General features: G+C 68.0%; 4 protein-coding genes across 4 annotated transcripts; 1 reads left to right on the top strand and 3 right to left on the bottom strand.

Moving 5' to 3' along the window:
- Positions 1 to 370: 370 nt before the first annotated feature.
- Positions 371 to 6,274, top strand: EMIHUDRAFT_461107 (hypothetical protein; the record flags this gene model as incomplete). The annotated part of the gene is made up of 4 exons (XM_005794521.1): positions 371 to 3,326; positions 3,717 to 4,105; positions 5,298 to 5,526; positions 5,778 to 6,274. The coding sequence occupies 4 exons, from the start codon at positions 371 to 373 to the stop codon at positions 6,272 to 6,274; spliced, it is 4,071 nt and encodes a 1,356-aa protein (XP_005794578.1).
- A 2,237-nt stretch (positions 6,275 to 8,511) lies between these two features.
- On the bottom strand, positions 8,512 to 8,736 carry EMIHUDRAFT_60965 (hypothetical protein; the record flags this gene model as incomplete). Its single annotated transcript, XM_005794520.1, has 1 exon — positions 8,512 to 8,736. A coding segment is annotated over one exon (225 nt), but the record flags the coding sequence as incomplete, so codon positions are not given.
- Positions 8,737 to 16,465: 7,729 nt separating this feature from the next.
- On the bottom strand, positions 16,466 to 18,367 carry EMIHUDRAFT_447604 (protein phosphatase; the record flags this gene model as incomplete). Its single annotated transcript, XM_005794519.1, has 1 exon — positions 16,466 to 18,367. One exon carries the CDS (start codon positions 18,365 to 18,367, stop codon positions 17,585 to 17,587), a length of 783 nt encoding a protein of 260 aa, XP_005794576.1. The 3' UTR covers positions 16,466 to 17,584.
- Positions 18,368 to 20,084: 1,717 nt separating this feature from the next.
- Positions 20,085 to 22,589, bottom strand: EMIHUDRAFT_194888 (hypothetical protein; the record flags this gene model as incomplete). The annotated part of the gene is made up of 1 exon (XM_005794518.1): positions 20,085 to 22,589. The coding sequence occupies one exon, from the start codon at positions 22,587 to 22,589 to the stop codon at positions 20,085 to 20,087; it is 2,505 nt and encodes an 834-aa protein (XP_005794575.1).
- Positions 22,590 to 22,592: the final 3 nt, after the last annotated feature.

Below are 22,592 nucleotides of genomic sequence, written 5' to 3'. Positions count from 1 at the left end.
AATTGAGGAAATCGACAAAATACCCAGGCGGTCGCAGGGTAATTTCCAGGTATACACGGGTTCTCCGCGAAATTCCCGGCATTTTGACGATTTGGCCTAAAATTTGGCTGATTTGGGGCCCAAACCAGCCTCAGACTCGGCTCAGAGCCAAAAATTTGACGATTTCCACGCAGTTTTCCCGGAAAATAGAGAGGAAAAGAGAGGGTGTTGTAGAGAAAAAAGGAAAGGAAAACAGACGGGGTGCGAGAGGCAAACCGGGTTGAGCCCAATAATCCTATTCCCAGCTCCGCTCAGCGTAGGCACTTGGAGCACTTGGAGTGCAGTCATCAGCCTCACATTCACGCAGGCGTTATTCTTGCGCGACCGAAAAATGCAATCTCGTTGGCTCGCCGCCATCCTCGCCGTCCTCGCCGTCCGACGGGCCGCTGCTGCTCAGACTGCCGCCGAGCTCATTGCGGAGGCACGCGCGACCGCTCGCAGGGGCGATGGCGACCGCGCAGATTCGCTGCTGAAGCAGGCCGAGCAGGGCCTGCCGGGAGAGGCGCTCATGCTCCGCGGCAACATAGCCATGCACGTGCGGAAGGACGTGGAGGGAGGCATGGCGCTCTTCCGCGCGTCCATCGCCGCAGACGCGACGCGGTGGGACTCTCACTACTTTCTGGGCCGCGCGCTCGCCGACCAAGAGCGGTGGGACGAGGCCACCGCCTCGTTCGCCGCCAGCGCAGAGCTCGATCCCACAAAGTTGACCGTGCTCCTCGACCTCGGAAAGGCTCAGGCGGCCTCAGGAGGCTTCGAGGATGCCGCCGCGACGATGCTACGCGCCGCGGCCCTCGACGTGCACAGCAGCCAGGCCCTCCTCCTCCTCGCCCAGACGGCGGTCCAGCGCCGCGAGCTCGAGGCAGCGCTGCGCGCGTACGAAGATGTGACTGAGCTGCTTCCGTGGCACGCGCAGCCGTTTCTCCAGCTCGCCAGCCTGCGTGTCAGCCTCGTGGCCTCGGGCGTGCCGGAAAGGGCCGCGATGGCGGCGGCGGCGGCGGCACGGCCGGGCGCACCGTCCGTGTGCGAGCTGCGAGACGCGGCTCGGGCCCTGCAGCCGTCCATCGCGGTGCCGGAAGCCGTGCGTCGCTCGTGTGAGAGCGGCAGACTCGAAGGGAGTAAGGTCGTCGTCCCCGGCACAGAGTTTGATGACGACATCGCCATCCGGGACAGGGAGGCGGTGGCGGCGCAGGCAAAGGCGGTGGCAGAGGGCCCGTGCCACTTCCTCGCCGCCTTCCCGTCGCTCGCGTCCCGCGCCTCGACGACAGCGTCCGAACCGTCCTCGTCCTCCGGCCCCGCCTGCGTCGTGCGGCTGCCCGCGGGGCGCGCGCTTCGGCTCCGGCACGCCGAAGGCGACAGAAGCGGCGTGCTGGTGCCGGGCGGCGCGCACTTGACCGTCGAGGCGGACGGCGGCGCAGAGGGCAGGCGGGCGGTGCTCGACGCGGGCGGCGCCTCTCGCCTCTTTGTCGTCGGGGCGAACGCCACGCTCACCTTGCGGCGCGTCACGCTGCGCGGCGGCCGCTCGCTGCTCAGTGGGGGCGGCGCGCTGCTCCTCCTCCCGGGCGCCACCCTCGACGCGTCAGAGTGCGCCTTCGAGGCCAACCGGGCGGTGCTGGGCTCTGGCGGGGCGATCGCGAGCCGCGGGGCGACGGTGCGCCTCCACAAGGTTCGCTTCGCGGACAATGAGGCGACGCTGCGGGGCGGCGCGCTCTGCCAGACGTGCACGTCGGAGGCGATGCGAGCGACGACCACGCTGGAGGAGGTCGAATGGCATGCCAACCGCGCCGGGCGGGGCGGAGACGACGTGATGCTGTGCGCGGGGGCGGCGCTCATTCCACGCCCCTCCTCGGCCGCGTGCTCGCTTGCCGAGTCCGCTGAGCCGGCGGGCAGCAGGGCCGGCGCCGACTCCGCCGGCGAGGAGCCGCCGGATGGTCTTTCAGCACCCACACGCCTGGTGCTCAGCGGCGGCTCCATGTCTGCGCTCGAGTGCTCCAACGAGGCGCTCGAGCTCCTCGAGCGGAAAGGCCTCGAGCGAGACGCGCTTCGGCTGCTACAGCACGCGAGCGCCGCGGACCCTTCCTCTCCGAACGCCTTCTCCTTCCACCTCAACTTCCTCTACACCCACGCCAAGGACAGCGAGGCGGCTGCACTCCTCGAGGCTTTTGCCGCAGCTGTGCCCGATCACCCGTCCCTCCCAGCCTCCAGAGCGATGCTCGCGGACGCGTCCGCCCCCATGCTACACCAGCGCGGCCAGACGCTCAACGGACAAGTGGCCCGCATGCGCGACCCCGGCGCCCCTCTCGCGGTCGACTTCGCGTCGAGGCTTCAGGCGCAGGACGCCGCCACGTCCGCCTTCGCCCAGGCCCTCCGGCTCTCGCCGGCGAGCGGCGATGTCTGGAACGACCTCGGGACGTCCCTCTTCTTCGCCGGCGAGCTCGCAGAGTCGTCGCTCGTGTACGCTGCGGGCGTCCAGCGCGCCCCGTCGCACGCGGCTCTCCGGGCCGAAGCGAAGCGTGCAGCCGCCTTCCCCCTCGCTCCGAGGTCCGCCGATCAGATCACGGTCGACCTCTTTGGTGGCGGAGCACCGAGGAGTGGTGGAGCACCGGGCGGCGGCACCTTCGCGTCCGAGTTCACCGCCATCCCTCTTCCGGAGGGCTCCTATGGCAGCCGGCCCGAGTCAGTTGACTTGCAAGCGGGAGCGGAGACCTTTGGCGAGCGGCCGAGGGTGTTTGTGTCGCAGCGGCCGCTGCTGCCCAAGCCGACTTGCGAGCGCTACATCGCAGCGGCCGAGGCATGGGCGGCGCGGTCCGGCGGCTGGACGACGGCGAGGCACCACTCGGTGGCGACGACGGACATTCCGCTGACGTCGCTCGACGAGCTGCTCCCGTCCTTCAACGAGGCGCTGCGCACGCTGCTGCTCCCTGCCCTCTCGGCGTGCTACCCCGAGGCGGCTCCCCTGGCGAGCTCTCTGCGCGTCCTCGACTGCTTCCTCGTGCGGTACGACGCGACCAAGCAGGCCTCCCTGCCCACGCACACGGACCAGTCGCTGCTCAGCTTCACCATCGCCCTCAACGACCCCGGAGAGTACGACGGCGGAGGGACGTGGTTCCGCGGACTCGGCCGTGCGGTCGACGCGCCCGCCGCCGGCCACGCCGTCCTTTTTCCGGGCAAGGTGGAGCACGGCGGTCACCCGATCACGCGGGGGGTTCGATACATCATCGTGCTCTTCATGGGCTACGAGACAAACAGGCTGAGCCAGCGGCCTGCAGGCTACGCGCTCGAGGCGGCCGGTGATAGCTTTCCCGCCGGAAGCCTGCTCAAGGAAGAGTTGTGACCTGTGAAGCTGAAGGGATGCATATGCCTTCCTATGTCACTCAGAAAGGTATAGTCCATAGAGCCGTGTAGCCCCCGTAGCCGTACGTGTATACAGTATAGACCGCGCGTACAGTGTGTCTCGCGGGGGCTCGGCATATACGGCTTTATTTTTCGAGCCCGTCGTCGGACGTTGGTCGTTGCGTTATATCGGTGCGTTCGCTCATATTCAGTATAAGACTCTGCTCAACAGTGCAACCTCTGTAAAGCCGTACGTAGCAAGCGGCAGACACAAACCACACGTCTCTCTTGCGCAGCACGCTCGCCGAGGCCCTCACCGGCCTCGCTCGGTGGGCTCGCGCTTGTAGGCATGGGCGCGTGTGGGGAGGCCGCGTCGCGGCCCCTCCATCTCGCGTCGCTCCACGAGCAGCCTCAGCCGCGCCTCCTGGATGAGGCCACGCTCGTGCTGCCAGCTGGTGGCGAGCGCGTCGACGCCGAGAAGCGCGCGCACGAGCTCATACCGGCGAGTGAAGAGGCGGAGCGCCATGTCGATGCACGAGTTGTGCGCGAGCTCGAGCCGCGCCAGCTCCTGCACCGCGAGCCGCTCACCGCCGACAGCCGCCTCGACGCGCTCGCGCATGGGCGTGCAGCACCGCACGTCGGCGAGGAACGCGCGGTGTGGCGTGGGCAGATCGGCAGAGGCCTGCCACTCGCGAAAGCGGCCGATGGCGTGGCCGCCGCGATGCACGCCGAGCAAGTGCAGCACCATCGGCTGGTCGATGCCGCTCGCACAGTAGACCCGCACCGCGCGCGCCTCCGCTTCCGAGGCGAGGCCGAGCTCCGGCGGCGACGGCGGCAAGAAGCGGTGCATCCGCCCCATCAGCAGCGCCGGCGTGACCTTTGGCGCGTCGGCGCCAGGCGCCTGGCCAATGCCGGCGACATAGTGCACCTGGGGAGCTCAGCCATAATCAGTGGGAGAGCTCGGGGGAGGGGAGGAAGGCCCCGCGCCCCCTCACCCTGACGAGGGTCTCAAGCGCCCCCTCGAGCGACTGCAGCGCGCGCACTTGCTCGTTCGTGTCGCAGGCGCCCACACAGTGCCGCGCCGCCTCGACCAAGCGACCCTGTGAGGCGCGGAGGCGCCCGTGGGACCCCGGAGGATGGGAAGTGTCTAGGAGAGTGTCTAGGAGGTGTCTAGGAAGCCTCGCACCGCCTCGCCGGCGAGCGTGACGTGCAGCCGCACAAACCAGTCCTCCTCTTCAAAGCACACGAACCGCTGGCACGGCACGACGCGCCGCATCCTGCGTAGCGAAGGCCGGTCTCCTTCGCCCTCGGCCCCGCCCTCGCCCTCGCCCTCGCCCTCGGCGGGCTCGTCCCCGCCGAGCGGCGGTAGCAGCCGCCAATTGTAGAGAAGCAGCTCCGCAACCCCAAAACGAGACGGCCGGTCCACCCTCCCGCAGAGGGCCGCGTGCAGAAGGAGCAGCGGCGCGGGCGGCGTCTCCTCGGTGTCGCGGTCCGCCGTCGGGGGCGGCGACGCGTCGTCGGGTGCGGCAGGGTCGTCGAGCTGGTCGTCGTGGCGCGGGTGGCGGTGGCACCTACCGGGCAGACGGGCCAGAAGTGAGGAGAACAGTCGCGAGGCAGGCTTGGCTCCGCGCGAGAGCGGCGCGGCACCACCAGCCGCGCCTCGCCGCGGCGCCGCCCTCGGCGTACGAACGACGATGCGCCTCCGGGGAGGCAGCGAGGCCGGGAGGCTCGCGCTGGGGAGGCGGCTTGGCGGCGCGCCAGCCCGCGAGCACGTAAGCGGTCACGCAACGCGCTCGCTCCGCGGAGTCTTCGCTGGGCAGCGCGGCGACCGCGGCGGGCGGGGGGAAGTCGCCGCGCGCCGCAGCGGCGGCGACGAGCGAGCGGAAGGTTGGGGGAGGGACGCACGCGCCGGGCAGCCGTCGCAGCAGGCGCACGGCGGCCCGCCACGCAGCAGGCAGGCCGTCGAGGTCGAGCGGGGGTCGCGCGGGCAGCAGGCCCCGCTCGTCTGTCACCGCCCACAGCTCGCCGGCCGCCGCGTGCTCCGCTCCGAGGCGCTGGCCGGCGTGGAGCGTGAGGGCAGCCTCGGCGAAGGCGGCAGCCGGCAGCTTCCAATCCGGCGGGGCGTGTGCGGCGGGGGGGCGGAGGAGCGGCGACGAGGTGAGGGTCGGAATGAGGGCCGCCTCGGTGTCGTTGATGTGCTGGTTGAGGTAGGCGAAGGCGGGCGTGCCGCCCGTGCCCCGCGCGGTGGCCATCCCGCCCGAGGGCTTGATGACGTACTCCTCGATGTACGAGAGGTGGCGCCACCGAAAGTCGAGCACGCGCCGCACAACCGCATTGTAGTGGTCGACCAGCGACTCGACGGCCGCCTGTGGGAAAGCTGCGAGAAGGTTGACCGAATGCTCCGCGAGACGGCGAGGCAGAGGCCGAGCCCGCCTCGTGGAAGGCCTCGTCGCCCTCGAACGTCGCCATGGCACACTCCGGCCACGACTCGTCCTCCGCCGCGCCGGCGCCCGCGCCCGCCGTGGCACCCACTCCCGCCGCACCACCGCCCGACGCCATCGCCTCCTCGCCGCCGCCGCCGCCGCGCCCGCCGCCTGGAGACGGCGAGACGTGCGGACCGCCCGTGTCGGCGGTCGCAGACAGCGACGCCGGCGAGCCGCCGCCGCTGCTGCCGACGCCGCTGCCCGCACGGCGCGCCGCCTCCCGCAGCCGGACGATGAGGGGGCGGAGGGGGCGGCGGCGCACGTCGTCGAGGAAATCGCGGTGCGGCGCGGGCATGTACTGCTCGAAGGCCTTGAGCATCGCGCCGAGCGCCTCGGACGACATCGAGATGCCGAGGAAACCGTCGCAGAGCGGGAGGATGGCCGACATGGCGCCTACATGGAAGTGTCTAGGAAGTGTCTAGGAAGTGTCTAGGAAGTGTCTAGGATGGCCGACATGGCGCCCGACGGGCCGCACAGCCTCTTGCGCCGCTGCAGCGAGGCGATGCGGCGGCGGAGGTGCTCACGGTGCGGCGCCTACGGGACGCGCCGTGGACGTGTCGTAGGCGTAGCCTCGACACGCCGGCGAGGGGTCGCGGGCGGGCCAGGTCGGGCAGGCCGGACCCGGCCGCCGCCGCCGCCGCCTCGAGCCGCTCGACCGCCTGAGAGAGAGCCGTGTCGTGACGCTTGGTGGAGGCTTACTGCACGCGTCGCGCCTCCGGCCGGTCGAGCGCCTCGAGTTGGGAGGTGAGGTCGTGCAGCGCGGAAGAGTCGTCGTACTGCCCCTCGAAGAGGGCCGTCCACGAAGAGATGAGCGGCCGCACGCGGTGGAAGAAGGCGTCCGGCTCGCACATGAAGCCGTCCTGCGGCGCAACAGCGGGCGGTGAGGGCTGCGCGACGGCAGTGTCTCGCCGCCGTGGGCGGCGGTCCTCGTCGCGCCGCTCGAACATGAGGCGCAGCGTGTTTGACGCGACGTGCGAGAGCGCCTGCTCCAGCCAGGTGATTATATTATATTATATTATATTATATTCTATTCTATTCTATTATATTATACGCCTGCTCCAGCCAGGTGAGCTGGGCGAGCAGGCGGTCGAGGTCGCAACGCCGGACTGCGGCGGCGGCGTCGTAGACGGCCGAGACGACGCCCGCCGCCTCGGACTCGATGATGACGTGGGTCTTGAGGAACCACTCCTCGTCGAGCAAGCCTACAGGGACGCGGGCAGTGGAGCGTGGCGTGGCCGTGCGGTGGGGCCGAGAGAGCCCCGTGTCGCGCGCCAGTGAAGCGGTTGAGGATTCGCACATTGTCCGGCGTGATGCCGCCCTCCTGTCCGCAGCTAGAAGGTGTGAGGAGACGCTGTTCGCAGCGGTGTGCGGAGTGACGCCGCCCGCCGGGTGCAGCAGCGCAAAGTTGAAGAGCACGCAGTTGGCGTAGTCGATGGTCGGCTGCCGACCCACGCGCGCAGACACCGCCAGCCAGCCGTCCGAGAGGAACTTTGGAACGACCTTGGCCTCGGGCTCGAGCGGCACCGGCGCGGCAAGCGTCGGCGCCGTCGGCGGCGGCGACGGCGCGACGGCTGCTCCTCCGCTGCTCCCGCCGCCGGGGGACGTCGCTCCGGGAGCGTCGGCGGCGGCGGGCGTGGCGCCCGCTGCGGTGGTGCGCTGCGGCGGCGCGGGCTCGGCTCCAGTGTCTGCGGCGCCGGCCGTGGCGGGCCGTGCGGGCCGTGCGGGCGCGAGCGCCTCGAGCGAGGCCGGCGCCTACGGGGGGAAGCTTCCGAGAAGGGTCGGGGTATGTGCCCGCCCCGCGGGCCGTCTCCGAGCGATGCGTGCGCCGTCGCCACGCGGCCGAGCGGCGGCGGGGAGGGCGGTGCGGCCGAGGCGGAGGGGCGGGGCCCGCTGCTCGCGGGGGGCTCGAGGACGTACCTGCGAAGAAGAGAGGGGGTGACGGGAGAGGAAGAAGGCTGTGTGTGTGTGTGGTGGGTGGGGAGGTGGTGGGTGGGTGGGTGGGTGGGTGGGGGGGCTCGAGCGCGCACCCCTTGCCGATGTAGCCGTAGAGCGAGTGGATGCGCTCGAGCAGCGCCTCGTCCCGCTCCGCGCGGATGGCCGCCTCGAGTGGCGCGAAGTCGGCGGCGCGGGCGTCGACCAGGCGCCGGAAGGAGCCCTCGGCCAGCGCGGCGGGGAGCCCCTCGACCAGCTCGGTGAGCAGCTTGTACGGCTGCGGCACCTCCTCGGGCGGGTTCCTCGCCGGCAGGAAGCCGCGGCACCGAGTCGACCAGAGCCGGTCCTGCGGCCGAGGAGCGCGGTGGAAGACGGCCGACTTGAGGACCCACCGCTGCGAGTCGGGCTCCAAACTCCCGCCGCCGCCTGGAAAGGCGCCGTCGACGCTGTTTGCACCGCTGCCGACGCCGCCGCCTCCCGCGCGGATGCCGCCGCCGCTCGCTGCTCCGGCCAGCTCCGCCGCCCCCACCCGGAGCGAGGTCAAGGCGGGGCGGGCGGGCGGGACGGTGGGCGGAGGCCGGCCCGAGGAGGCTGCGATCCCACCGCCCTCGGCTCGGTCCAATGACGCGCTCGCCGCCGCGGGCAGGTCCGCGTGCGTGAGGCGTGGCGCCGCGGGCGCAGGCGGGAGGTGCGAAGTCGAGGCGGCGGCGGCGTCCGGCGACGGAGCAAGCTGGCCGACACGCAGGGCCTGCATGTGCTTTGTCGCGTGCATGGAGTGCCCGATCGCGTCAAAGGCGGCGGAGGCGTCTCGGCCTCCGCGCTCGAAGAGGCGGTCGTTGCCGCCTGGGTGGTGAAAGTCGGTGACGTCGTAGACGTCGCCGTGGATGACGATCCAGCAGCTTTCGTTGGTGGCGTGCGCCGCCAGCTCGGCTGAACTCACCCGCCGCGACATCCCTCGCCAGTTTTGAGGCCGTGGGCTGGAGTCCTGGCGCGACCAGATTTTTCTTTTGTGAGTCTGTCAGGAAGCGCGGGTTAGCCGTGGGTTCCACCGGGTTAAGCCACACTAACCCAGCACGGGTCAGCACGGGTTAGAACGGGTTACCATAACCCGACGCTAACCCGGCACTAACCCGGCACTAACCCGGCACTAACCCGAGACTAACCCATCCTAACGTATGCCCCCGAGCAGCCCGGGTTAGCGCCGGGTTAGTCTCGGGTTAGTCTCGGGTTAGGTTTGGGTTAGAGCCGTCTACGGCTCGTTCCGCCCCTCTCTCGTGCGTTCACTGCACACTCGCCACACCACAGCCGCGGGCGCATGGCGAGCGGGACAGTCTCATGCCACAGGATCTATAATGTACCGCCCTCAGTGCACTCCTCCCTAGGGCCATCACTGGCACACGTTGAGGGCCGGCCGCCGGGCCCCCTGCAGCCCGCACTGCCACTGCAACGGAGGCCATGGGCGCACCGGGAGGTGTGTCGACTGGGCGTCAGGCGCGCACGGAGCAGTGAGGAGGGAGGTGCTCTAGTCGACGTACACGGTCCACTTCCAGCACGAGCGATCCTCGTCCCAGACGTACCGGCCGCCCAGGCTTTCGATGTACACCGAGTGCTCGTCCGCGACCTCGGTGGTCATGCCTTCTGTCTCTGAGCCCGAGTCTTCGTGGACTAGCCACCTCCACGTGCCGTGCCACTGGCGCATCTTGAACTGCACCGTGCCATCGTCCAGCACGCGCAACGACTCTGGGCGGGCCGTCCGGCGCACCCACCCTGATCTGGCGGCTCGGTCCGCCGCTAAGGCGGCATCAATGGCGCGTTGCTCCCGCCGCTGGCGCTGGCGGCGGCGCTCCTTCCGCACTGCCGTGGTGACTGTCTCGGCTGTAGGCGGACAGTCGTCGTCATCATGGGGCGGCGCCATCGCGCAGCCGACGGCGAAGGAAGCAAGTTGACTAGCGGCGGTTGCACCGTCTCGAATGCGCGGCAGGTTTGTTGTTACTTTGTTCATACATAAATGCGGGCGACATTCGACTAACAACAATATACCTACGAACAATATACAACTAAAAACAACATGCCTGTAACAGAAGTGCCCGCCCGCGAGTTTCTCGCCGATCGGCGAGCGCGAAACTCGGAGGGCGCGAACAGAGTTGCAGCAACGACAATGGATCACGATGAGTATTGGGCGCAGCGCGCCGCGGCGTTATTCGACGAGGAGGACAACGTGCCGCGCATGGAGCCGCCACCGCCGCCACCGCAGGGACCGCTGCGCATCTCCGGCGCCTCGGTGCAAGCGGTGTTTTATGGCGTCGGATCCAATGACGCGTTTCTCAACATCTCTGGCGTCGGCGCCAAGCGCGGTCCAACCGGCAAGGCAGAGTACATCGTCACTCGCAGGCACGCCCTTCCCGCCAACCCCTACGGCGGCGTCACCACGCTGGGCGAGCTTGCCGGCAGCATTCTCGGCGAGCAGCTCGGGATGGAGCTGCGCGACCTCTGCGTGCAGGTCATCAAGGTGCAGGCGCTGCAGGCCAGTGTGCGCGAGGTCGCCATGCGCTTCGAGATGCTTAGCCTCGACACGCGCATTCAGATCGAGCAGAAGCCTGACGCCGCGCCCGACACCAAGCTGATTCTCTACCTCCGCGCGGATGAGCTGCTCAAGGCCCGCGCACGGTCCACTGCCATCAAGTACGACACCTTCCTCGAGGATGCAGCGACTGAGGTGGGCGGCGTGATCAAGGGTGCCACCGCCGCCGGCCTCATTGGCCACAGTGCGAGCTCGATCAAGAAGGCGCTCAACCCCGCGCAGTCGCAGAAGAATGGGGAGGTGCGCCTCGCCCAGCACTGCGACCATATCCCTCGGCGCTCCTCACCCCACCTCCCCTGCGGTGCGTGCACTCCAGGTGCTCAAGGCGATCGAGACCTTCATGAACGAGCACTACACCTCCGGCTTCTCGAAGCTGGAGGTCGAGATCGCCAAGCTCACCGCCCACCGGCACAAAGCCTTCGTCTGTCGCTCTCGCGAGGTGCGCGTTGAAGTCGATGTACGTGGCCGTGCCCTCGCGCCGGCGCCCAAAGCCGGCCACGTTTTTAGCATCGTTGTCGTCGAGCTCACGCAGCATCCGCGCGTTCCGGTAGTCGAGCACCTGACGCGCCAACGGCTCGCTCTGCTTGTTGGGCACGCGGAGAGCGTTGCGAGGCAGTACCGTGTACGAGTCGTTCGCAGCGAGCACGTAGAGGTCGGTGATGACCGGAAGGTAGCCGCCCAGCACGAGCAGCCGCTGCAGAGCGTGCAGCTGGTTGTGCCCCTTCTTGTTGCCGTGCGGGTCGTCGGGGCCAAACAGCTGCCACACGAGACGGCGGGCCTCCTTGCCTTCCTTGTCCGTGAATTTGACCCACCGCTCGACAGCGACAAAGGAGACGAGGCCGCACGAAATGACGACGGCGCGCTCGCCCGCCTCGAGCGTCACGGCGATGCTCGGGCGATAGCGGTCGCCCTTGCCGCCGAAGTGCTTGCAGTGCAGGACGACATGGCGGCGCAGGCAGCGTCGGTCGCCTTGGCAGAGATGGCGGCCGCAGCAGCCGCGTGCACCGGCGCGCGAGCGAGCTCGGCCCGCCTGCTCTCCTCGGCAGCGTCGGTCGCCTTGGCAGAGATGGCGGCCGCAGCAGCCGCGTGCACCGGCGCGCGAGCGAGCTCGGCCCGCCTGCTCTCCTCGGCAGCCGATGCCGCCTGGGCAGCCACTACCGCGGCAGCCTTGGCGTTCACCGCCGCAAAGATTTGAGCCGGCGAAGGCCGGGGACGAAACTCAGCCGGTCGCTGCCCGTTGGAGGATGAAGACGCAGCGCCACGAGCTGGCACGCTCGTGCCAAAGGCAAAGTTGCTCGCGCGATGTGCCGCCGCTTCCCTCAAGTGACGATCGTACTGTTGCTTCGATACATTGAGCTTAAAGAGCATGCCGCACGAGTCTTTGGCGCACGTGTAGCCGACGGCCTTAGCAACCGCCTTGGACCCGTCCGAACTGCGCACGCGGATGTTCTTCTCAATGAGCAGCTTGGCATCCACGGCCTTCTGCAGCCAAGGCTCCATCGCGGAGGTCGGCTCGGGTGCCCGCCGCAGCCGTTTCATCTCGCCAACCAGCTCTAACCCGGGGTGCGCTGCACTAACCCGGCACTAACCCACCCCTAACCCGGCGCAGACCCATGCTGACGTATGCCCCCCAGCCGCACGGGTTAGCGCTGGGTTAGTGCCGGGTTAGTGCCGGGTTAGTGCCGGGTTAGTGCCGGGTTATGGTAACCCATTCTGACCCGTGCTGACCCGTGCCGGGTTAGTGAGCACTAACCCGCGCTAACCCGCGCTTAGCGAAAGACTCACTCTTTTTCGCCCTTGTTTTCTGGCCGTCTGGAGACGGACCGCTCGACCACTCGACTGGAAAGGGATGGGTCAAAGACCACGCGTATGGAGACGGGTGGGTCAAGAAGAATGCAGCCTGAAGTGGACGGTCAGTACTACGACGCGAAGTGGGTCAAGAAAGCCGTAACGCGGCTGGAGAGAGAGATTTTTAGCAATACCAAACAACTCTAACACTGTTTGTCGCGGCTGGTGCTCGTGGAAACTTTGCGTGGTATTGCGCCGCCCACCAAGCAGTTCCTCCACGTGTTCGCCAAGGAAGCGGCCAACACGGACCGGACGGTGTATGGGTGGGGGGCGTCGGCGCGAGCGTCCCACACCGCAGCCAGCAGATCTCCATGGCGGCGGTGGGCCGGTGGCGGGCATGCCGACAACATCAACAAGCAGGCACGCAAGATGCGTACCAACTGGGTCAACTCCCCTGAGTGCCAACTGATCAACGACGTCAACAACAAAAAGCAAGCGGCAAAGTATGTAATTTTTCTCTTTTCCAGCCGCTTGCTTGGAAAATGCGCTCGCTGCTCGTCGGCTCGCACAACATCATGCACGGCCTCTTCCTGCCCGAGCTTCTCCCGGCGTACGCCCGCCTCCACCGCGAGCGCGGCGTCGGCGCGCTGTGCCTGCAGGAGTGCTCGCACAGCGCGGCCTCGGCCGTCGCCCGGGCACTGGGTCCCCGCTTTGCTGCCGCGTGGCACCCGGTTGCACGCGGCCTTGCCGTCGTGTACGACCGGACACGCCTCGTCCCTCGCCGGCGGTCGGCGATTGGCCTGCCGCGGCTGACTCGCGTGCCACGCTGGCAGTGGGCGTACACGAGCAAGACGCCCGAGCAGCGGTGGGCGCTCGCGGTTCGCTTCGCGCCGCGTTGCGCTGCTGGCCATGCCGCCGGCCGGTGCAGCGCCACGCTCGTCAGCTTCCACCTCGACGCTGCGGGCGACCTGGCGCACCGCACACGCCAGATGCGCGCGCTATCGCATGCGCTGACCTCCGAGGCGCGTGCGACACCGCTGCAAGACCACTGCGGCCACTCGGCCGGCGCCGCTCTCTGGCTCTCACGCGACCTGCTCACGCCGCGGCGTGCCCGGCCGCAGGTCCCTCTCTCCGCGCCGCTGGTCGCATGCGGCGACACAAACGCTTTCACGCTGCTTCGCAAAGCCGCTGAGCCGGCACTCGCTGCGCTGCTGCAGCCGCTAGTGCACCGCCACCGAGCACGCGACGCGGCTCTGGCCGCCGGCCCGGCGCGGCCGGCAGACACACACCACTTTGCGCGCGCCCGCGAGCCAAAGCTCGGCCACCGGCTCGCCGTCGCTGCAGGCTTGCGCAAGGCCGCCCAAAGGCCCGCCCCGGCTGAGGCCCACGCTGAGGCGGCCCTCGCTGCTGCTCGAGACAGGTGCGCTTGGGGTCGACTTGCCTCGCCGGTACGACGTGATCTGCACCGCACGGTGCACCGTCCTCCGAGCCGGTCTCGTCGACACTCCCGCGTCCGATCACCAGCTGGTGTGGGCTGAGCTGAAGCTGCGACCGAGGGCCGGCGGCCGAGAAGCGAGATCGGCGATCGGCTAAGTGAGGCTGCAGACTGAGGAGGGGGCGATGTAAATAAATAAATAAACGGACACCTCTTCTGGGAGATGCGATCTTTGTGCAGGGTTCTTTGTGGGTGTGGTCGGCGACTACGGCTTGTTCCTTCCCTCGTCTCGCCCTGCGCGATGTATATATGCGTGTGTAGAGAAGACTTTTAAAACACCCTGCCCCTCCCACCACCCGCGTCGCTCGCTCCCGCGCCGCCGCCCCGCGCCTAGGGCGGGTCCATCGACGAGGGCACGCGCTTCGTGTTTGGCAGGTAGTATGGCGTGTGCGTCGAGTTGCGCTGTGCGCACGGGCCGTGGGTTGCGGGTGTGCGCACGATCATGAGCCGCCCTGCGCGCTGGGGTGTGTGCGGCCGCAGAGCGGGTGTGCTGGGATGCTCGACAGACCTCATACACAGTACTGCCCCGGGCCTGGCCCAGCGCGCGCGGCCTGCTCACGCCGCTCGGCAGCCCAGCGGTCGACCAGCGAGAAGGCAGGGGCAGGGTAAGAAAGCCTCTTGTCGAGCACCTACAGTGAGATCGAACGCGGCAACATCTCGCTTCTCACGCGTGGGGCGGCGACAAGAGCTGTCTCGGAGGCGCCTGCCGCCCGAGCGAGGAGCTCACCTCGTAGGATCCCGGCGGTGCACCCTCTAGGCAGCGCAGATGCCCGAGGTGCGCCGGGGAGATGTAGAGCCGTCCGAGCTGCTCACGGGTCGCTGTGCCGAATCCGAAGGAGCCCGAGGAGCGGCGACACGACAGTACCTGTGAACCGAGCATCGAGAGCGACCCCGTCGCCGCGTACGAATTGTCGGTGAGTTCTGGTCGTGGCGCGACCGTCTCAAAGAGGGTGCTCGAGCTGCTGTTTAGCCGGTTGGAGCTGAGGCGGGGCTCTCCGGTGGTAGAACTGCGCACTGCAGCATAGCTTAGTAGGCTGTCGCTTGCGCTGCGGTGAAGGTCGCGCAGTTGCTGACGCTGCCGAGCCTGCTCGCGGTAAAGAGGCTGCTGCTCCTGGATGAAGCGCAGCTTCTCGGCCGAGCCGTGTCCGTGCGTGATGCACCTCGAAGTGTACGCGGCTTCTGCGGTGGCGGTGGTGACGGTGGCGCGTCCTCGAGTGCCTCCGCCCTGACCTTGGCAACCTCAGGAAGCTGCGTGGTGCAGAACTGCTCCGCCCAGTCGCGCTCCTGGAGCGCGATGCACCGTTCGGCTGAGCGCGTGAAGATGCTGCAGAGCCCGAGGGGCCTGCAGCTGACGCCATCGTCCTTCCAGAGGCAGACGGCGTTGAGGTCGTCCTCAAGCCGCTTGAGACGCTCGTGCATGACACCCCAGCTAAAGGAGGTGCAGAAGCTGAAGAGGCAGTCCGCCCCGTCGGTCGACTCGGTGATGATGCGGACGAGCTCGTAGTCGACTTGGGTCGGGCCGCCCTTGCGGGCGCGAGGCAAAGACTTTGCGAACTTGTTGAACGACTTTCTCTTCAGGACATACCGCGCGACGCCCGGTTCGTCGGCGGTGACACTGGCAGGCGGGGCCCGCGCTTGCGGCGTCTTGCCGAGGTAGTTGGCGACAACCTTGGGGTCGCGGCCGTCGGCGGGCGCGGAGGGCCAGTAACAAACAGTAACAGCTTCGGCTGGGGAGAACACTTGAACAACGTTGAGGATTTCAGCCAACAATAGTGCAACTGTTAGGCCCAAAGTTAACGTTTGTGAGACAGCTCTACCCCCGCCGCCCCGGTTTCCCCCGCCACGCGGATCTTGTGCACATGTGCGCGAACTCGAGAGGAGTGCGCTAATGAACTGCGGTCTGCTCTCCCCCGCGGCGAACAACCCAACCCGACCCAACCCGACCTAACAACCCAACCCAACCCAAAAAGCACGATTCTGAACTTTTGGGCCCTCACCCCTCAGAGCTCAGTCAGGGTCGACACAGGCGCGGACTGGCACACACATGCGGTAGGTATATAGGTAGGTAGGAAGGTGAAGAACAGTCTGGCTCGGACTGGACACCAGCGCGGTATGGGTGGACGCAAGAAGAAGATGCTGGTATTCTTCGAAGTCCACCGTCCAGTGGCAGTGCGGGTAATACCCGAAAATACCTGGAAAACCTCGGGTATTTTCGGGTTGTACCCGGGGGTTTTGGCATTTTCTGCTTGCTGACCACTGTGCACTGAACAACAGGTACAACAGGTACAACAGGTACAACAGGTACCGTCGGGTCTCTATTTTAAGATGAGGTAAACAGCAATAGATCCGGGTGTAGTGCCGGATCAGTTCCTGGAGCCAGGGGGACCGATTCGCACTTGCCAAGGGACCAATTGCTGGAAGCCTGCGCAGCCTGCGCTCCGGCCGGCAGAGGGCTTGCGACCCGTGGCAGGGTGACAGCCCGCCGGTGGGCGAGCCAAACTCTGGCGGAGGCAGCCCGCTCAGCCCCAGGCGCCCCTCGAACCGGAGGGTGGTCTGCCGCCGCTGCGCGGTCGGCGCGCCGAGGGCGGGAGACATATCGCAGCTTCGCGCCACAGGTAACCTGGGGACCGATTCTCGACCCCAAGTTTGGCAGCGCGCGGGCAGTGTGAAGGATCGATTGCTGTACAACGAGGGACCGATTCCGTGAGGGCCGGGTATCGATTAGGCCGCTTGAGGGCCGGATCTATTGCTGTTTACCTCATCTTAAAATAGAGACCCGACGGTACAACGTCGAAGAAGAAATTCGGTCGGCCTAGGCCACACGACTCACAGAGATGACGCCCGCGGAGAAGCTCAGCGACTTCACCGGCCCGGCGCTCTGCCTGGTCGGGCTGGTGGAGTTTGCCGGCGGGCTGCTCGATGTCTTCATATCCCCAAAGGGCGCTGACTTCGGCGCGGAGGACGTCAAGCTGATGCCGCTGGTTGGCGCGCTGCGGCTCGCGCTCGCTGCGCTGCTATTCATCGCCGTCTTCTTCCCCTCCTCGAATCAGTTTGACCTTGCCACTGTCGCCACCGTCGCCTGCGTCTACGAGTGCCTCGTGCTCCCCGTCGGCTCGCTTCGCGCCGGAGGCCGCTTCCGCGCGAGAACGAGCCTCGCGCTCTTCCTGGGTCTGGCCGTGGCGGCTGCGATGTGGTGCGACGCGCTCGCGGACGGCGCGCAGCCTCTCGACGCCGCCCTCGCGTCGCCTTGGCTCATGGCCTCGACCCTCGCCCTCCTCGTCGGAGGCGGCGCCTGTCTGCTCGCGCGCCTCACGGCGCCCGTCAGCTCTCGCGCAGTCGCCCCCGAGGCCGGCATGTCGTACTCCTCGCCGTACGTGAGTATGGAGCACCACAAGCTCTCGCCTGTCGCAAAGCGGCTGCTTTCCTGATGACCGCGACCGCGGGTAACCACTCCTCCTTTCCCCTCTCGCCCACGAGCCTCAGCTTTGTGGCAGGTGGCCACCCCACCCCTCCCCCACACGTTCCGCCCTCCCTGCATGCCCCTCGCTGGTGCTCAGAGCTCGGTGGTAGTCGCCGCGCCTCCTCTCTAGCACGAACACCGAAACCACGGGAGGGAGCGCTGCGCGTGCGCCTCTCGGCTCGACTCGCTCTGCGCTCTCGCAGCTGTCCGATCATCCGGTAAAGCTAAAGGGGAGATACAGGCGCGCCGTGTCTTTTACGTATAGACATATCCATGTACGAGAAAGAATCGCAACGTTGCGTCGCCCCGCTCGCCGCGATGCGCAACTCCTTCGGCAGAAATTCTGGCCCCGCAACAGGCACACGCGCGACTCGCGCTATATCGCCTCTCGAGTCTCGTCTCCGCACTCCGGCTCGACATCGAGGTCTCCGGGACTCTAGTCTACTCGTTTGCAGCGCTGTCTCTCTACGAACTGTCTATGAGCCGTCCAGGACTCGCACGCAGAGGACGGTCACGTCATCTGGCTTGCCGCCGCTGTGCGACAGGCCGGCATTCTGCGCGGCGGCCGCGAAGGGTGAGCTCCTCCCCGGCTGCAGGCTCGCCTCGTGAGCCGACGCCGCGAGGGCGGCGGCGAGAGACCTCGCAGGCTCGCCGCGCGCGAGCGGACCCGCGAGCGCCTCGCAGATTTGCCGCTCGCTCAGATTGTCGGTCACGCCGTCCGTCACGAGCAGCAGCAGGTCGCCGGCCCTTACGACCCCGGAGTAAACAGCGCCGTCGGCAGCGGAATCGCCCGACCCGACTCCGAGCTGGAAAGGGCAGTTGAAGCGGTGCTGTTGCTCGCGCGAGCGGAGCGTGACGGCCAGGCGGTGCGGCGGCGACACGCGCGACGGACGTAGTAGCCGGAATCCGGAGTCGCCGAGGTTGAGCGCCGTCAGGCTGCCGCTTGCAGAGAGATGCACGAGACAGGCGGTGCAGGTCCCGACCGCTGTTACCCTCGAGCGCGCGGTATCGAGCGCGCGCGCAAGGTCTTCCTCGGCGGCTTCGGCGCCCTCGATCCCGGCGACCTCGCGCGCAGTCTCCACAGCCAAGGCCCGACTGAACAGGCCGGGATCGATGCCCTGCTCCGCCCAGCCTCCGACGCCGTCGAAGACCCCAAATGTAGATCCTCTCGCAAACCAAGCGTCCTCTCCTCCCGTCGCCACCTTGTCAGGGTGCGGCAGCACCACCGCCGCGGCATCGAGCCGGAATAGCAAGAGCATGTGTAGGCGAGTAGAGGCACACGCACGCTCTCTCGAGGTCTCTTAGCAGGGCCCGGCGAGACCTCGAAGGAGCTACCGCCTTGAGCGGGAGGAGGCCTCTACAAGGGCAAATTTTTTCCTTCGCGTGTGTGCTGGTTTAGGGGTGTGCGGGGGGTGTAACGCACGCGCCCTCAGCGGAGCTGGGAAGAGGACCGCCGCAAGCGGCGTAGGGGGGGAGCGGTTGTGCATCCCTCCGGGGGCCCATCTGGATCTGCGCCGGGGAGGCGTTGTTGGAGGCTAGGACGCAAGCGTCCGTCGCCCTTTTCAAACTCGGGGCCCACTCCGCTACGCTCCGACCCGAATTTGGAGGGCCTAAAAGTTTAAGGTGTTGCTGCGCAAAAGGGGTCGGACACAGGGCGCAGCTCATGCCAAGAGCTAGAAAGGGGAGATAGAGAGAACAACCATCGATCGGTCACACCGCCATCGCCGTCGGGGAGAGGGGGGACGACACTGCCTCGGCAGCGTGCACCTCGATCCTGCACCGTGTTTGTTATGACCCCCCCCAATGAACACACCAGTGAGGGAGGGCGAGACGATCGGAGGGGTCCCGTACCATGCGGAATCGACCCTATCAAGTGCTCAAGTGCTCAAGAACAACCACCCCTGTCCCGTCATTGCGTACACCAACACCACAAAAGCTCTCTCTCTCCTGCTCCTCACTCAGGGGGGTCACAACTACCGAGTCCCTCGACTAGCTGCCACGTTCAAAACCAGGACGGCGGCAGTGATGCTGCTATCACGGGCATGATCCGTGGAAAGTGGAGAGGGTGGTACGGGATAGTAGAGCAGGCGCTTTGTGGGTGGCGGTGGGCGGCGGCGTTGGGTGGCCGGCCGAATCGTTAGCGGAGCTCCTCCCTCGAGCTCGATCACGCATGACGCACGTTGAGTGACAACATCGGCGAGCTTCTGAATCAGGTTAGGTTGCCAGAGCACCTCCAACTCCTCCTCTGAGTCAGACACGCCAAATGTCGACTGCGCCCTCCTCCTCCCATTCCTCGACTGCGCCCTCCTCCTCCTCCTCCAATTCGCCGACTGCGCCCTCCTCCTCCCTGGGCTCGATCCGATTCCGCAGCGTGTCGTCCCCAGCGGCGGTGCCGCGCGGGAGGCGGCCGCGGGCACGCTGGGCTCGATCAGCGGCTTCCCCTCAAGTTGCTCCGAAAGCAGCCACGGATTTGGCGGACGTTCTTGGTTTCAACTTTACGGATGTCTTGGCACCCGAGGGACCATGTGGAAGACGGCTAGTGCTAGTCCCCCATCGGGAGGACGACCCCGGCTAGTCGCCGACCACACGGCACAAAGAACCCTGCACAATGATCGCACGGGCGGGGACCTGTTCCTTTTTACCCATCTCCTAGTAGAGGTGTCCGTTTTTATTTATTTAGATGAAGGCTTGCACGGCCGAGATCACATGGTTTCGCCACGGTATTCGGATTTTGATATTTGTTCGTGTGGGGGTATATTGCAGACTTGTCAATGGAACCGGCAACCGCGTGCGCGTCTGCGACACGCGGGCGCCTTGACCCTTGTGATATGTGTGTGTGCGTGCAGAGCCCTCTTACGCCTTAGCCCACCCTTTATGTCTTGCGCGGTCATTACTTGCCGTGGGGACCCTGTCGCCTCCTACGAAAGAGTTTTCGGCCCACAACACCCCCTCACACCTCGATCAGTCTAACGATCTTCACCCAACACTCAGACGCCCTTTCCCGATGGCAGCTCTCGCTAGCGCCGACTGCGCGCGTTCACTCCAGTGCACGAGCGCGAGCGCCGCCGAGAAGGCCGCCAGCGGGCTCAATGGGTCGCGGTACTCCAGGGTCGCTCGGTTGGCCCCGCGGCGGCCCGATGTCTGCAGCAGCAAGTTCCCGGAGTCCGTCTTGGGCAGCGAGAGCCGGACCGCTGCGCTCGGCGCCTCCGCAGCCGCACTCCTCGCGACCTGGCCGACAAAGACGAGGAGCCCCTCCGTCTCGCCCCGCCCGTACCGCTGCAGCAGCGTGTCGGAGGGGCCACGCGGCTTGTGCGCCTGAGTCGCGCCGCCACGCTTCGCCGCCGGCACCACCAGCTCCATCGAGTACGGCGCCTCCTCTCCGCCTCGCGCGCCGGACTCGTCCGCCTCGCCCAAAACCTCGACGAAGATGACGGCCGCGAGCTCCTCCTCCTCCCCCACGGGCCCGTCCTCCGGCAGCGGCGCGTCGCGCCGCTCCCTCCGCACGAGCACGCTGCTGCTCGGCCCGCTCAGCCGCACGAGGTGCTCGCTCTTCTCGGCCGCGCCGCCCTCGAGCAGGAGCTCGAACGCGGCCCCGCGCGGGCCCTCACGCAGCACCGCCTCCATCCACGGCAGCCGCGTGTCCTCGTCGAGCAGCATCTCGAAGGTGAGCCGCGGCGCGCCGCCTCGTCGGTCGCCACTCCGCTGCACGAGCGCGCGAACCGGCGCCGAAGCGGCCGAGCTGAGCGACTGCTCGAGCGACTTCATCCGGATCGTCGACCAGTCGCCCGCCGACGGCTGCGCTGCGGGCGCCGAATGCATCTGCTCGAGCTTGGAGCGCATCACGAGCAGGCGGAACTCTTCGTCGCGCGGGTGCACTCGCGACGACTCGCCCGTGACGCCGTTCGAGTAGTAGAGCCTCCCGCCGGGGTCGACCACCTCGCTCCAGCCCTCCGGCAGCGGCTCGGCCGCGGCGGCCTCGGCGATCCACATGAGCTTGGCGTCGCGGACGGGGTGCAAGCCGAGGTAGCTCGCCAGCGCAGTCGCGTCGGCGGGCGTTGGCGCGTCGCGCGGGGCGGGCGGCTGCGGCGGCGAGTACGGCTCCTCGGCGATGGACATTGTGCGGGGCGAGAAGAGGGGCGCCTGCGGCGGCGCACGCGCCTTTTCGGCTGGAGACGACGGCGCGTCGCCAGCGGGCCGGGACGCCGACAGCGAGGTCCGCCCCCGCCCTCGAGACGGCCGCGGCTTCGCCCCGCCGCCGATCAGGCTCGCCACGGCGCCAAAGAAGCCGCCGCCGTCGGCGTTCGGAGGACGGCTGCGCGGCGGCGCGGGGTCCTGGGCTCGAGCAAAGGAGAGCGCGAGCTCTTGGAAGCGCGCCCGGAAGAAGGACGCCTCGTCGCGCGCCTCGCCCTCCCGCTCGACCGCCTGTGCGAGCCGCGCCTCGCCCATCTCGCTCGCCTGCTGCTCCCTCTGCGCGGCGAGCGCTGCCTCGTCACGCCAGTGGCTCACCGCTGTCTGCAGCTCGACCTCGCGCGCGGCGGCAGCGGCTCGCTCCTCGGCTTGCGCCCGCTCCAGCGCCGCGTTCCGCTCCTCCGCCTTTCTCAGCGCGGCCGTCAGCTGCGCGAGCTCAGCCGCCAGTGCCGCCTGCTTGCGTCCCGCCTGGCGCGTGAGCTCCGTGTGGAGCTTGGTCAGCTCCGCCTCGCGGGCCGCCCAGGAGGCGGTCGCTTCTTCGGTGCGCTTGGCGGCAGCGGCCCTCTCCTGCTGCTGCCGCCGCTTCACGCTCGCCTCGCGCTCAAACGACGCCTTCCGTCGCAAGCCGACGGCCCCGCGGGTGGCCGCGCGCTCTGCCTCCTGCTGCGCCTGGAGCGCCGCAATCTGCCGCTCGCGCTCCTCCTCCTTCTCGCGCAGCGCGGCCCGGCGCCGCAAGCTGCGGCGCGCGAGCAGTCCGCGAGCGGCGGCCTGGACGACGGCGATCAGCCCGGCCAGCCGCGCCTCGCGCTTGGCCTTGCAGTGCGCCGCGACGCCCGCGCCCAGGAAGACCTTCGTGTGCCCGAGCGCCGTGGCCTCGTCCGCCACGTCAAACGCGCGCAGGATGGCGGCGCACGCCCCGCGCTCCCACGCGGTCGGCGCGTCTCCCTGCGACGGCGGCCCTCCCGGCGGGTGCGGCGGCAGCTTCGAAGGCGCAACCACCGAGCAGTAGGTGCCGACAAAGTCTCGTATGGGCATCCGGTCGGGGAAGCCACTCGCAAAGACACGCACCGCCTCGAGGACGCCGCCGCACCGAAGCTGCCGCATCACCACCGGCTCCTCGAAGCAGCGCGCCGCCTTGCGCACGTTCGGCTTGATGCAGCGCACAAAGTGCGCCGTCGAGCTGCGTATCACCCGCAGCAGCTCGTCGAGCTCTGCGGCGTAACCGCCGACCACACCGCGGAAACCTCGACCGCCGCGTTTGCCCGCCTGGCGAGAGGAGCGCTCCGGCGTCATTCC

Source organism: Emiliania huxleyi (assembly GCF_000372725.1).
Source record: "Emiliania huxleyi CCMP1516 unplaced genomic scaffold EMIHUscaffold_1, whole genome shotgun sequence".
Classification (NCBI taxonomy): Eukaryota; Haptophyta; order Isochrysidales; family Noelaerhabdaceae; genus Emiliania; species Emiliania huxleyi.
This window is presented reverse-complemented; position numbering and strand designations above follow the sequence as displayed.